The following is a 15,642-nucleotide window of genomic DNA, read 5'->3' as shown; positions in this document are numbered from 1 at the left end:
ACTGTGGGACACTCGGTTGACCTCCGGGGAAGAGAGTCCATTTCATGGATCCTTGAAGTCATCTTCCAAGGGTCTAACCTTTTCCAAATGTGCTAGCAGCAATTTGGTAGGCCCAGGAGGAGTTCTCTGACATACACAGGAGTCACTTGACGCCCCTTGTGGGTGGCTGCATTTTTCACTGGTAAGTCTTTCCTAGCAAGATTGCATGCCTAACTAGACAACCTCTTCAGTGGTGGAATTCTCCTACTTTTGCGCTAAGAGAATAGTGTAAAGACTTTGGGCCTTCTCATATAGCCTGGCTGGTCTTTCTTACATGGACCAGTTGGTCCTAGGTTGTTTTTTTTTTTAGGGGTTGTTCCCAATTCTTTTTGCTCACATCAGGTAGTTTTTTTTAATTTTATTTCATTCACAAGGATTTGTTACAAATCTCTTGCGTTTTGATACCCCTTTGTGTGGAGTGGTTTTCTCTGGTGGTGACCCTTTTTTCTAGGTCACAAATCTGAGGATGATTTCTCAAATTCCCTCTGGTTGCGTTGGCAGGTTTTCTTATGTGGAAGACAGGCTCAGCTTCATCTGGTTCAGAATCAGGCCATGGTCCTTTCAGTGGCTCCTGGGCTGCAAGCAGTTCCCAGGTCTTTCAATGGACCCTTTAGCGATGGTTGCTGTGGTGTCCCCCCCCTGAAGTTGGGCTACTTATGGAGGTCACCGACATTACCTGAATTCTTGTGTCCCTTCAGATGTACATCACATGACGCAGTATTGGTTATTCTTAGACCAATGGGTTAGGCTCCATTCTCTCTTTGCAATTTTGGATTCCAAATCGTGAGGCAATTGCAGCACAATGTGCATTTGGGTGCTTTTTCCTGCTACACAAAAGTGTGAATGTAGCCTTATGCTTCTCCTCCAAATAACTGGACAACGGCAATCAGAACGCTGAAATCCAGCCCTGCATAACCCCCCTCCCACCCCCAGCATGCCTCCGTTTTCAAAGGGCAAAAAAAAAAAAAAAAAAAAAAAAAAAAACTGTATTTTGCCCAAAGTAACCAGATCTTTACTTTTATACCTTAAGTACAGGTTGGAAAAGAACTAACACAGAGTTCTTCTTTTGGACACTTTGATCAGTAAGGTGGTTTATATCTACTGGGAAAAAAGTACCAGAGTCTTCATACCTTTCATTGAATCCAACACAAAGCACGACTCATCCTGGAAGTTCTGAATCATCTAGTTAAAAAAAAACAAAAAAAATAAACAGTTAGTGGAAGAATATTTCTCAGGGTTTTCATAAATTTGGTTCTAAAATTTGTTAACTTGAAGAACTAGTAGGGTCAGCCGGTAAAAAGAAAGGAGATGAAGTTGTATGGACTTATTCATTCAAATGATTAGGACATATTTTTGAGAGAAAAAAAAAAAAAAAGAAATCAAGGCATGGTGGGACATTGTTTATGTACAGTATGTTTAAATAATGGGGCTAAAATATTGTATTTTTAACAATTTAAAATACTGCACAGGAGATTTTTGCCCTATTATGTCCAACCAAATGATGGCGCTGTAGAATCTTTTAGCAGCATGTTTTCCATGTTCTCCCTACTCTCACTCTTCTCCCTTCTGTGCTCAGAAGGCTCTAAAGAAAATTTAAAAATAGACAGTCTGAAAGTAAACAGCTACTACAGTGCTGTATCTTTAGAATACCCATAATGCTCTGTGAATTATATGTCCCTGCAATGAAGCATATTTAGCTTTCGTCTTTCAGTTGAGGGTGATAAAATGTATTAACCACTTGCTGACCGCCTAACGCAGATATACTGCGGCACAATGGCACAGGCAGGCAAAATCACCTACCTGGAACGTGATTTGCCTCTCGCGGGCGGGAAGCGCATCGTGCCACCCCCCCTACCCCCCCCCGGGCCCGAGGCGGTTGGCATCGTTAAGGGAGTGATCAATGCTGAGGGGGAGGCCACTCATTTATTCCCAACGAATGAAAATCTTCCTCTGCTGCTGTAATGTAAACAGCGGCAGAGGAAGTGATGTCATCTCTCCTCGGGATGCCTTTTCGTTACGGCTCAGAGGAGAGAAGACATCCAAGTAAGTCTGCACAACACTACACTGACAGTAGAACATGAAGGCACACATTTCACTCCCCGATCACCCCCCTGCAACCCCTGTCACAGTGACACTAATAGCAGGGTTTTTTTTTTTTTTTTTTTTTTACTGATTACTGCATTGGCGTCATTTTGTGACAGTTATAAGTGGTAGGGCAGTTAGTGTTAGGCCCTTTTAGGTTTAGGGTACCCCCCCTAACCCCCCCTAATAAAGTTTTAACCCCTTGATCACCCCTGTCGCCAGTGTCACTAAGCGATCGTTTTTCTGATCGCTGTATTAGTGTCACAGGTGACGTTAGTTAGGGAGGTATTTAGGTTCGCCGTCAGCGTTTTATAGCGTCAGGGACCCCCATATACTACCTAATAAAAAAGTTTTAACCCCCTGATTGCCCCCTAGTTAACCCTTTCACCAGTGATCTCCGTATAACTGTTACAGGTGACGCCGGTAAGTTAATTTTTTTTTATAGTGTCAGGGCACCCGCCGTTTATTACCCAATAAAAGGTTTAACCCCCTGATCACCCGGCGGGTGATACAAGTTAGGTTTTAGGGTCAGAGAGGGTCTGCGTCGCCCCAGGCAGCGTCAGGTTAGTGCCAGTACTGCTAATACCCATGCACGCAGCATACACCTCCATTAGTGGTAGAGTATCTGAACGGATCAATACCTGAACGGATCAATACCTGATCAGATCTATACTAGCGTTCCCAGCAGTTTAGGGTTCCTAAAAACGCAGTGTTAGCGGGATCAGCCTAGATACCTGCTAGCACCTGCGTTTTGCCCCTCCGCCCAGCCCAGCCCAGCCCATCCAAGTGCAGTATCGATTGATCACTGTCACTTACAAAACACTAAACACAACTGCAGCATTCGCAGAGTCAGGCCTGATCCCTGCGATCGCTAACAGTTTTTTTGGTAGCGTTTGAATCAGTCGCTAACAGTCAGGAGCTTTTTTACCTGTGAGTCTCACTACTGTACCACTAAATTTAGAGCCCAAAAAATGGCAAATCGAAGGTACAGTAGTGAAGAGGCCTACACGTTTCTGAGCATGACAGATAGTGAAGGGGAAGTCACTCATCTGTCAGATTCAGGCTCAGAATACGATTCTGTAGACGACAGCGGCTCCATGACAGATAGCTCTGATGACGGAATTGTGGTCCCTGCCAAGGTCAGGCGTACCCGACCCCAATCATCTTCTGCTGTTGTTGAGGTGCAGGAACTGCAGGTCCCTCGTATGGAGCAGAGCAGTACTAGCACCGCTATTCCTTCTGGTGAACTGGCAAGCACCAGCGGCCTAGTACACCCCGGTCGTAGTCAAACCAGCACTGCAGTAACACTTGGTGACGTGGCGAGTCCCATAAGTGCAGTTCAAGCTGGTGAGGTGGCAAGCACAAGTAGTGTCCCGCTGCCACCAAAAAGAAGACAAACACAGGCCCGTCGTGCCCATAGTGCCCTTCCTGCTGCATTCGCCAATCCTAATTGGGAATCCACCACTTCTGCAGCACCGGTACTTCCCCCATTCACATCCCCAACCAAATGCAGTCAGCTGCATGAGAGGAATTTTCTTTATGTCCTCCCGAGTACCCCTACCCAACGAACTCCCCAAAAAAGAGGTCGTGTCTGCAGCAAGCGCAGATATAGGCGTGACACCCGCTATTATTGTCCCTCCTGTCCTGACAATCCTGGTCTTTGCATTGGTGAATGTTTTGAACGCTACCATACACTAGTTGAGTATTAGCGTAGGGTACAGCATTGCACAGACTAGGCACACTTTTAAAGGGTCTCCCAAGATGCCATCGCATTTTGAGAGACCCAAACCTGGAACCGGTTACAGTTATAAAAGTTAGTTACAAACAAAAGTGTAAAAAAAAAAAAAAACAAAAAAACACAAAAGACAAAACAAAAAAATATATAAAAACAAAAAAAAAAATAGTTGTCATTTTATTGTTCTCTCTCTATTGTTCTGCTCTTTTTTACTGTATTCTATTCTGTTTTATTATGTTTTATCCTGTCTGCTCTTCAGGTATGTAATTTTTTTATACTTTACCGTTTACTGTGTTTTATTGTTAACCATTTTTTGTTTTCAGGTACGCCATTCAGCTGCAGCGCGGATTTATCTTGACAGCAACAACGCTTGCTCCCACGATACATAAAGCCATGACTACAGCGCTGTCGGAGGTGATATATGCCGAAGCATGGGGGCAGCAGGGGCGGAGGAGCGATTTGCTCCCAACTTTTGGGGAGGATGCCCTCATGCTTCGGCATATATAAATGGTGCATGTATGCCTATCATTAGAAGTGGGTGGATGAAGGGAGGTATTCTAATGGTGGGCATACCCACCGATCAATCTTTTTTTCGTTCAGCCCACAGGCTGCATAAAAAAAGATTACAATATATGCCCAACAAGGACCAGCAACGTACTGGTATGTTGCTGGACTTTGAGTGGTTATACCAGAATGATGCCTGCAGGTTTAGGTATCATCTTGGTACCATTCTTTTCAGCCAGCAGTTGGCTTTCATGTAAAAGCAATCCTAGCAGCCAATTAGCCTCTAGACCAGTGTTTCTCAACTCCAGTCCTCAAGGCGCCCCAACAGGTCATATTTTCAGGCTCTCCATTATTTTGCACAGGTGATTTGATCAGTTTCACTGCCTTAGTAATTACCACAGCTGTTTCATCTGAGGGAAATCCTGAAAACATGACCTGTTGGGGCACCTTGAGGACTGGAGTTGAGAAACACTGCTCTAGACTGCTTTTACAAGCAGTGGGAGGGAATGTCCCCCCCCCCCCACTGTCTTCCATGTTTTTCTCTGGCTCTCCTGTCCCAACAGGGAACCTGAGAATGCAGCCGGTGATTCGGCCAGCTGACCATAGAGCTGATCAGAGAACAGAATTGCTCCAATCATCTCTATGGCCTCAGAAACCGGAAGCTATGAGCATTTCATGACTTAGATTTCGCCGGATGTAAACAGCGCCATTGGGAAATTGGGAAAGCATTTTATCACACTAATCTTGGTGTGGTTAGATGCTTTGAGGGCAGATAAGAGATCTAATAGACCATTTTTTTCAAAAAAAAAAAAAAAAAAAAAAGAAGGAGTACCTGTCACTACCCATTGCTATCATAGGGAATATTTACATTCCCTGACATGACATAAAAAAAAAAAAAAATGAAAGGAAGAGTTTACCTCCTCTGTAAATCTAAAGTGGTAACCTGTAGAGGCTTTTAAAAATGTATGTAGTTTGTCGCCACTGCATGTTTGTGCGCAATTTTAAAGCATGTCGTGTTTGGTATCCATGTACTCGGCCTAAGATGATTTTTTTTATTTCAGCAAACATTTGAGCAATATAGTGTGTTTTAGTGCATTAAAATTAAAAAAGTGTGTTTTTCCCCAAAAAATGCGTTTGAAAAATCGCTTCGCAAATACTGTGTGAAAAAAAAAAATGAAACACCCACCATTTTAATCTGTAGGGCCTTTGCTTTAATATATAATATTTGGGGGTTCAAAGTAATTTTCTTTAAAAAAAAAAAAAAATTATTTTTTCATGTAAACAAATAGTGTCAGAAAGGGCTTTGTCTTCAAGTGGTTAGAAGAGTGGGTGATGTGTGACATAAGCTTCTAAATGTTGTGCATAAAATGCCAGGATAGTTCAAACCCGCCCAAATGACCCCATTTTGGAAAGTAGACACCCCAAGCTATTTGCTGAGAGGCGTGTCGAGTCCATGGAATATTTTATATTGTGACACAAGTTGCGGGAAAAATACAATTTTTTTTTTGCACAAAGTTGTCACTAAATGATATATTGCTCAAACATGCCATGGGCATATGTGGAATTACACCCCAAAATACATTCTGTTGCTTCTCCTGAGTACGGGATACCACGTGTGAGACTTTTTGGGAGCCTAGCCGCGTACGGGACCCCGAAAACCAAGCTGCGGGAAAATGACAAACTTTTTTTTTTTGCACAAAGTTGTCACGAAATGATATATTGCTCAAACATTCCATGGGCATATCATTTAGGCCCCTTTCACACTGGGGCGGTGGGGGCGTCGGCGGTACAACAGCGCTATTTTTAGCGCTGCTGTACCGTCGTTCTTGTAGCGGTATTCGGCCGCTAGCGGTGCGGTTTTAACCCCCCGCTGGCGGCCGAAAAAGGGTTAAAAACCTCGTACAGCGCGGCTATAGCCGCGGTATTACCGCGGTATAGCCGCGCTGTCCCATTGATTTCAATGGGCAGGAGCGGTGAAGGAGCGGTGAATACACCGCTCCTTCCCCGCTCCAAAGAAGCGGTTTGCAGGACTTTTTTCACCGTCCTGCCACCGCACCGCTTCAGTGTGAAAGCCCTCGGGCTTTCACACTGAACAAACAGCGGCGGCTGTTTAGGGGCGGTTTTCAGGCGGTATTTTTAGCGCAATACCGCCTGAAAACCGCCCCAGTGTGAAAGGGGTCTTAGTGACAACAAAAAAGTTTGTAGTTTTCCCGCAACTTGTGGCAAAATATAAAATATTCCATGGGCTCAACATGCCTCTCAGCAAATAGCTTTCCAAAATGGGGTAATTGGGGGGGGTTGTTGAACTGTCCTGGCATTTTATGGCCTTCAAAACTGTGATAGGTAGTGAGGAGTGAATTCTAAAATTTACGCCCTTAGAAATCCTGAAGGCTGTGCTTGGTTTTCGGGGCCCCGTACACAGCTAGGCTTCCAAAAAGTCCCACACATGTGGTATTCCCATACTCAGGAGAATCAGCAGAATGTATTTTGGGTTGAAATTCCACATATGCCCATGGCCTGTGTGAGCAATATATCATTTAGTGACAACTTTGTCATTTTTTTTTTGTGTCATTATTCAATCACTTGGGACAAAAAAAAAAAAAAATTAATATTCAATGGGCTCAACATGCCTCTCAGCAATTTCCTTGGGGTGTCTACTTTCCAAAATGGGGTCATTTGGGGCGGTTTTGTACTGCCCTGCCATTTTAGCACCTCAAGAAATGAGACAGGCCATCAAGCTAAAAGCTGTGTAAATTCCAGAAAATGTACCCTAGTTTGTAGACGCTATAACTTTTGCGCAAACCAATAAATATACGCTTATTGACTTTTTTTTACCAAAGACATGGGGCTGAATACATTTTGGACTAAATGTATGACTAAAATTGAGTTTATTGGATTTTCTTTAATACAAAAAGTAGAAAATATTTTTTCAAAATTTTCGGTCTTTTTCCGTTTATAGTGCAAAAAATAAAAACCGCAGAGGTGATCAAATACCATCAAAAGAAAGCTCTATTTGTGGGAACAAAAGGACGCAAATTTCGCTTGGGTACAGCACTGCATGACCGTGCAATTAGCAGTTAAAGCGACGCAGTGCCAAATTGTAAAAAGTGCTCTGGTCAGGAAGGGGGTAAATCCTTCCGAGGCTGAAGTGGTTAAACAGCAACGCACTTGTGTGTACTGCAGTCTGATGCCATTTAATTTGCACCGCAACAGACCTTGGCTTAAGTGTACAGATATGGATTGATAGTTCCATTGTGGTGTAATATAGTAGGCTACCCTACTACAAAGCACAAACATATTTCAAGACATGCAAAAATACATGAATCTGGCCTAAATATATATTGTTCTAAACTTGATTTCTATACATTTTTTACAAAAAAATATAAAATCATAGTTTTAAAAAACTTGAACCTTTACACATTACAGTTTCTCTTTAAATTAGTTTCTAAAAGAAATCCAGTTTTGAAATGACTCCAGATATCGCCAATTCAGAATTTCCCCTTCCAGAAGTCTGTTATGCAAATTAGCTGATCTCCTTAACCAAAAATAGGGCATGAGAGATTCTCTTCAATGAGACATTAAGGATCCGTTTGACTTCTAATGCTTCCTCTGCCTCTAGCCCATACAGATCAGAAACACTAGGTTCCAAGTTTGAATGTTATCCAGCTGCTGTTACCTTGAAGTGTTCAGCTAAACACCTCAGGATGATTAACAGTCAGAGGTGTAATCAGTGAATTGAAGATCTGATTTCCAGCCATTCTCCACAAAAGGAGCCAAAAAGCCCCAGCGAGAACACTGAAAATCTGTACAAAATCCCTATGCACTCCTTTAAAATCAGGAGAAAAAAAATCCAAGAATAATACAACAGCCTTGAGAAGAATATTAAAGTACAAAAAGGTCATGCAAACAATTCAAAGAACACTTCTGTCAGATCTGTAAAAGGGAGCCTTTAAACATTAGGTGACCTAGGCAATGCATTAGTGATTTTACAGCAAATGCTGAAGCAGTGGATTTGGTTTGCTTTTATACAGATGTACAAAGACACAAACCACACACAAAAATGTGCTTTTAACAGAGATAAAATAAAATGGCCTTCAACTAAAGATAGTGTACACATTCACAGCTCAGCAGTCTGAACGGCACACACGTGATATGAGAACCCACAAAAAATTTGTATAATCAGTTATAAAAACTGAGAAAAATAAAAAAGCCAGCACTTTAAAAACGACCCCTTTTTGATAAGCAGGCAACCTAGGGTTGTCTCATTTTTTGCCACAATTTTATGTAAACATTTAAACATGCTGGTATCGAGGGGGTAAAACATGGAGCTTGGTAAGGGTCCACTAGATATATTAAAAGAAGTATAGCCAAAGCTATTTTGGCTACAGCTACTCCTATGGAAGGTGAAAAAAAAAAATACTGCTGCTACTGTGCTACTGACCAGTAGGGATGAGCCGAACACCCCCCTGTTCGGTTCGCACCAGAACATGCGAACAGGAAAAAAGTTAGTTTGAACACGCAAACACTGTTAAAGTCTATGGGACACGAACATGAATAATCAAAAGTGCTAATTTTAAAGGCTTATATGCAAGTTACTGTCATAAAAAGTGTTTGGGGACCTGGGTCCTGCCCCCAGGGGACATGGATCAATGCAAAAAAAAGTTTTAAAAAAAAACGGACGTTTTTTCAGGAGCAGTGATTTTAATAATGCTTAAAGTCAAAAAATAAAAGTGTAATATCCCTTTAAATTTCGTAGCTGGGGGGTGTCTATAGTATGCCTGTAAAGGGGCGCATGTTTCCCGTTTTTAGAACAGTCTGACAGCAAAATGACATTTCAAAGGAAAAAAGTCATTTAAAAACTACTCGCGGCTATTGCATTGCCAGTTCGACAATACACATAGAAGTTCATTGATAAAAACGGCATGGGAATTCCCCACAGGGGAACCCCGAACCAAAATTTAAAAAAAGATGACGTGGGGGTCCCCCTAGATTCCATACCAGGCCCTTCAGGTCTGGTATGGATATTAAGGGGAACGCCGCGACAAAATTAAAAACGTGGGGTCCCCCCAAAAATCCATACCAGACCCTTATCCGAGCACGCAACCTGGCAGGCCGCAGGAAAAGAGGGGGGCATGAGAGCGCCCCCCCCTCCTGAACCGTACCAGGCCACATGCCCTTAACATTGGGAGGGTGCTTTGGGGTAGCCCCCCAAAACACCTTGTCCCCATGTTGATTCCCACAACCCTGGCCGGTGGTTGTGGAGGGGGCGGGGGCCTTATCGGAATCTGGAAGCCCCCTTTAACAAGGGGACCTCCAGTTCCCTGCCCGCCCCCCGTGTGAAATGGTAAGGGGGTACAAAATTTAAAGGGATATTACACTTTTATTGTTTGACTTTAAGCATTATTAAAATCACTGCTCCTGAAAAAACTTCCGTTTTTAAAACTTTTTTTGCACTGATCCATGTCCCCTGGGGCAGGACCCAGGTCCCCAAACACTTATGACAATAACTTGCATATAAGCCTTTAAAATTAGCACTTTTGATTTCTTCCATAGACTTTTAAAGGGTGTTTCGCGGCATTCGAATTTGCCGCAAACACCCCAAATTGTTCACTGTTCGGCGAACTTGCGAACAGCCAATGTTCGACTCGAAGCTCATCCCTACTGACCAGGAACTAATAATTTATTCTTCAACTCCTCCTTCTAATGTAAGCACTACACTGTTTACATTGGAGATCACTGCAATTGGTCATCTTAGTGATCACATGGCACAGAGCAGCTCCCAATCAGCTCTGTACACAGTTTGAGGACTTTGTTCTCAGCTATTAACAGGCGCAGCAGCTGCTCAAGGGCAAATTCTGTTGTGGCTTTTATAAACACGGATGATCACCCATTTACATCTGTTTTTCCATAGAAATGCATTGATGTCCATTTTTCATTAGTCAATGGATGGATGAAAAACGGACGAACAGTCTGCATGTGTGAAAGGGGCTTGGTCAGATGAGACTAATTGAATTATTTGGCCTCAACACTAAACTATAGGTCTGGTGGAAATCCAATACAGCTCATCCAAATAACACCATTCCTACAGTAAAGCATATAGAGGTGGTAATATCCTGTTATGGGGGTGTTTCTCTGCAGCAGGGATTGGAGCGCTTGTCAGGATAGAAGGAAAAATGGATGGGGCAAAATACCATCAATTTCTTGAGGAAAAGCTGCTCCCCTCTGCAAGAAAGTGGTCAATGGGAAGGTTTACCTTCCAACATGACAATGACCCAAAGCACACAGCAACAATGACCACACAGTGGTTGAAGGAGAAAAAGGCGAATGTCCTTGCATGGCCTAGTAAGAGCCCAGATGTAAACCCCATTGGCGTTATATCCTTTACTTGGAAGTTTTAAGTTGTACTAGAAAATACAGCAGGATAAAAAACAAAAAACAATGTCTGCCCTCATTTCAGGCTGCAAAAGCAACAAACTTTTTTTTTTTGTTTTGTTTTATTTATTTTATACATATTACATAATATAAAAAATGTACATCGAACTGCTCCTCACAGTTCCTCTAGCCCACCCCCCCCCCCCCCTCACCTCAGTGAATTCTACTTTCTATACATTTATAACTGCTTATTCACTCTAGTCTCCATTGTTCATAACCTCGACATACCTCCACGTCTTCTTAAATTCCTGCCAACATATCCACTTTTCCGTCCTCCCCTCCCTTATCTCCTCCCCACTGAATCTTAAGCTCTCCATATTATGCATCACATCAACTGCAATAACCCAGTCCCAAATTTTTGGGCTTCCTTCCTCCTGCCATTTCTTTGGTATAAGACTTTTCGCCGCATTCAATAAATGGGGTAGTAGTGATTCCCTATATTGCTTCTCTGAACCCTCTGCTCCATGGAATATACATATCCACGGATCTTCAAATACTTCTTTTCCTGTAATTTCTTTAATCAGTTGTAGAATTTCTTTCCAATAGTTTTTAATTTTGGGACAGGTCCACCATAGGTGGGCCATAGTTCCCGTGACCTTACAGCCTCTCCAACATTCCTGGGATTTCTCAGTTTGATATTTGCTCAATTTATCTGGTGTTACATACCACCTTGTCAGACATTTATAATTCATTTCAGCCGTTTTGATATCTATAGCAGAGCTATGTGTTAAATTCAAAATCTTCCCAATCTTATTTTTATAATCAAGTGACCCCAGCTCATTTCCCCATTTTTTTTTTTTAAGAATGGCGGTACTTCCGGTTCCTCATCTGCCAGTAATATTATTTTGTATAAAACTTAGAGATATCCCTTTTTGCGCATCCAACTTTGCTTAACCTTTCTAATGGTTTTAATTCCTCCTCTGTTCTTATTGGTTGGGGCAAATTCGACAAAATGCTTCAACTGGGAGGTATTGCCATTCGCAATTAAATCTGTTTTGTTGCAACTCAAAAGTGTCTTTATTTTCCCTTTCTTAATTATGCATTATCTTTTTATCCAATTCCCCCCTATATTCCTTTTCCCCGGTGTAAATAATTGTTATCTTTCCAAAAAATTAAAAGGTGAGTTATATTGCCATTTGCCTTGTTTGTGGGCCAAATCCCATATTTTAAGTGCATTTCGTGTTATTTCATGTGTGTTATCTAATGCTTTGTATTGTGAGGGGTTCTATATTATATTGTTCAAGTGTGCTCCACACATGTTATTTTCTATTCTAACCCATTGTTTTTCACTTTTCTCCCTCGCCCACTCCATGACAGTAATATTTTTTTAACATCAGGTACCGCTAATCCCCCTTGTTTTTTCCCCTAAGAACGGCAAATGAAATTCTGGGTTTTTTATTTTGCCAAATGAATCTCATTATAATAGTTTTTAAAACTTGGAGGTAATGAGACGGTAGCGTTATGGGCAACATTTGAAACTTATAAGTGATCTTTGGCAGCAGAACCATCTTCACTGTGTTGATTCGCCCAATCCAGGAGAGGGGTCTTGATGCTATTTTTTTTTATTTCATCTAATAATGGAATATAGTTTATTTTATATATTTAGTTCAGAGAAGACGCCAACTTTACGCCTAAATATTTTAATCCCTCCCTCCTCCATGGAAACTTAGTTTTTTTGCAGGCACTGCTCTTCATATAGGTTTACATTTATGCTTAAGATCTCAGATTTATTAATATTAATTTTAAAGTTTGATATTTTTCCATATTGTTTTAATATTTTAAGTAGGTTTGGCATTGTTAGCCTTGGACTGGATATGAATCTTTTCTATATAATTTATTGATTTTTTCTTTTTTTTTTTTCTTTTTTAACATCCTAGCTAGGTGTTTACTTGGTTTATTTCCCCATTGATACCGGTCTTTTAATACTCTGTTAAAGATCCTATTTGTTTCCTGTTTCATAAGATCTTTTAGCTCATCCCTCTTCATTATCAATAGATGAAATATCTCCTGATGTTGTCCTTTGAAATTTTTATGTATCTGTTCTAATCTGTATATTTCATCTATTAATGTTTTCATATTTTTGGATCTTTTTTTTACCTGCCCCTATAGAGATAAGGATGCCCCTAATGTAGGCCTTGTGGGCCTCCCAAAGGGTGGCATACGATATCTCTTTTTTATCATTAATCTGGAAATAATTTTCTATCTCCTTTCGGAACGTTTCTGCATCTTTCTCATCTTGTAATAATGCTTCATTTAATATCCAGTTATAGGGGGGTCTTTGTATTCCTGTTGTCATTTCCATAGTTACGGGGGGGGGGGGTGATCAGTTACCCACTCTAATGCTTTATGGTCTACCATTATGTAGTCTATTCTGGTGTACGTCCGGTGTACAGGGGAGTAAAAAGTATAATCAAGCGTTTTAGGATACATAATCCTCCACACATCTAATATCTGGTGTTGATACATTTTCGGTTTAATCATTTTTAATGATGTATTTCTAATCCTCTGTACAGGGGCCGTACTAACCATTTCAGGATCCAAGCAAAAATTCAGGTCTCCAGCCATTATTACGTAACCTTTCTTAAAATCCATCAACCTCCCCATTGCCTCTTTCATATATTTTATTGAGTTCTTATTAGGGGCATATATGTCTGCCAGTGTACATTCCAATTCTCCTAGGCATCCCCTCAAAAAGAGGTATCTGCCTTCAGGGTCAGTCATCCTTTTCTCCAATTTAAACCCAACGGCTAATCCAATTGCCACTCCCTTGGCTCTCTTTGTTGATGAATCAACATAGTACCATGTCGAGAAGTCTCTAGAAAATAATTTGACGTTTGAGTCCTGCAGGAATACAACTTCTGCCCCATGTCGTTTTAATTCCTTCAAAATTTTTTGACGCTTAGTGCGTGTGTCCAATCTGCGAACATTGTATGTCAAAAACTTAATTATATTTTTTCTATTAGTGATTGCTGTACCTATTTGAGAGGTATCTCTTTCCCCCCACACCTCCCTCCTCCTGAACACCTTCTCTCCCCTCCCGATCCCCCCCCATCCTTCCCAAGCCCCCTCTGGCCTCTAAACCATGAATGGATTTGAACTTCATTTCCACCAATGGTTTTTTTTTTCCCTCTTTTTTCCCTCCCCAGAGGTGGAGCTCTGACCTTGTCCCCTACTCCCTCTCCTCCCTCCGTCCTCTCCAGGCACGGTGGGGCGTATGGGCCGGACCTACACTGGTGACCCCGAGGTTGCCACCCCCCCCACCCGCTTTATTCCCTTTTTGTTATGTATTTTTTATTTCCCCTAAGGCATTTACGAAAAGTTAATCAGTGTCCATCTTAATATGACATTTTCTCCCTCTGCCCATCCTGGTATCTCTGGGACTCATAGGTCCAGTCTATTGCAGAACTCCTGTAAATCCTCAGGGAATCTTGCGGATCTGCAGTCTTTATGCCCCATCAGGCATGCTGGGAATCCCCAGTTATACTTGATGTTCACTAATCGCATTTGCTCCAATAGTGGTTTGAGGAGTCGTCGATTAGCAAGTGTTTCAGGTGCAAGATCTGTAAAAATTTGAAGCTCCGTCCCTTCATATTTTATAGGGGGTCTTCCCCTCATTTTACCCCAAGTTTCTTCCTTCTTTATATTTCTGAAATCTCACAAGAATGACTCTGGGACGATCTGCTGTTTTTTTGGTTTTCTGACCCAATGGATTCTATCAATCTTAATACTCTTTTCTGATCCTTTGTCCAGCAGCGGGTTAAATACTGAGTTCATAATTCTCCTCAGATCTTCGCCATTTTCCACTGGAAGGGCACAGATTCTAAGACTTATTCTATTTTGATTTTCCTGGTCCTCCAGTTTGTACAGGATTCTCCTCTGGTTTATCTGTGTTAATCTCACATGCTCTTTTAATTTGCTGAGTTCCTGGGCCTGATTATCTGTCCTCTCCTCTATCTCTTCCACTCGAGTCAACAGCTGCCCAAGGTCTGTTCGTAATGCGGTAATTTCCTCTTTAATTGAATCTTCTAGTCTCAAAAACCATCTCCGACATTTCTAGTTTTGTTGGCATCTGGGCACCTACATTCGGTTCTTCCATTTTACTTGTTTCCACCTCACTCTCCTTACAAGTATCCTATCTCGAGAGGTCCAGGGTGTCTCCTTTCTTTTTAGCAAGATCTTTTCTCTTGTTTCGCCTGTTGTAGTTCTTCCGGTCCTGTACTCTGGGGACTTGACCCTTTTGTCATATATTGTTTGATCGTACTGGTGTTTGCTTTTTCCTTAGGTGTTTTGGGCTCACTTCCCTTTGTGGTCCTACCTTTCATACTGATTTTTTTGTTTGTAGTTTTCCGTTTCCCCAGTTTAATATCTATTTTCTCTTCTCCTGGGAGATCGTTCAAAGACGGGAAACCTCACACAAAGTTAGGTACCCCTGCATTTACAAGAAGGCCACCAATTTGCACGGAGGCTACAAGTACCCTCAAGAAAAGCGTCCAAGTTATATTTTCACCATGCATGCGTAATGGGGTCAAGTCCGTGTGTCTGTGACCTTAAGTAAGGTGCCACAGGTTAAGCCCACCAACAGATTAATAATTATATAGAGGGGTATTTATTTTAGTCCCCTAATTTCTGAGGGGTACCAGGCTTTTTAATCGTAATGGTTGGTCCTCTGATGCCCCTGCTTGCCAACCTTTGCTATCCTACCCGAGACATACAGAGAAGAGAAAAAAAAAAATTGCTAGTCTGTGCAGATATTTCCAGGGATATCCAGTTTTATACAGGTGAATCTTGGCCTCTACCAGTCTGTACTGGATTTAAACACGTGTTGCAGATGGGTATTTGATAAGTGGCAG

At 41.7% G+C, this 15,642-nt stretch overlaps 1 protein-coding gene across 1 annotated transcript in view; it reads right to left on the bottom strand.

The window, feature by feature from the left end:
- Positions 1 to 15,642, bottom strand: part of TFCP2 (transcription factor CP2) — a 152,881-nt gene that overhangs the window by 12,047 nt on the left and 125,192 nt on the right. The window contains exon 14 of the mRNA XM_073612490.1: positions 1,170 to 1,221. Within this exon, the coding sequence (XP_073468591.1) occupies positions 1,170 to 1,221 (52 nt within the window). The remainder of the gene's footprint in view (positions 1 to 1,169; positions 1,222 to 15,642) is intronic.

Source organism: Aquarana catesbeiana, linkage group LG02 (assembly GCF_042186555.1).
Source record: "Aquarana catesbeiana isolate 2022-GZ linkage group LG02, ASM4218655v1, whole genome shotgun sequence".
Lineage (NCBI taxonomy): Eukaryota > Metazoa > Chordata > Amphibia > Anura > Ranidae > Aquarana > Aquarana catesbeiana.
The sequence above is the reverse complement of the archived record's forward strand: the minus strand, read 5'-3'. Positions and strand labels throughout refer to the sequence as shown.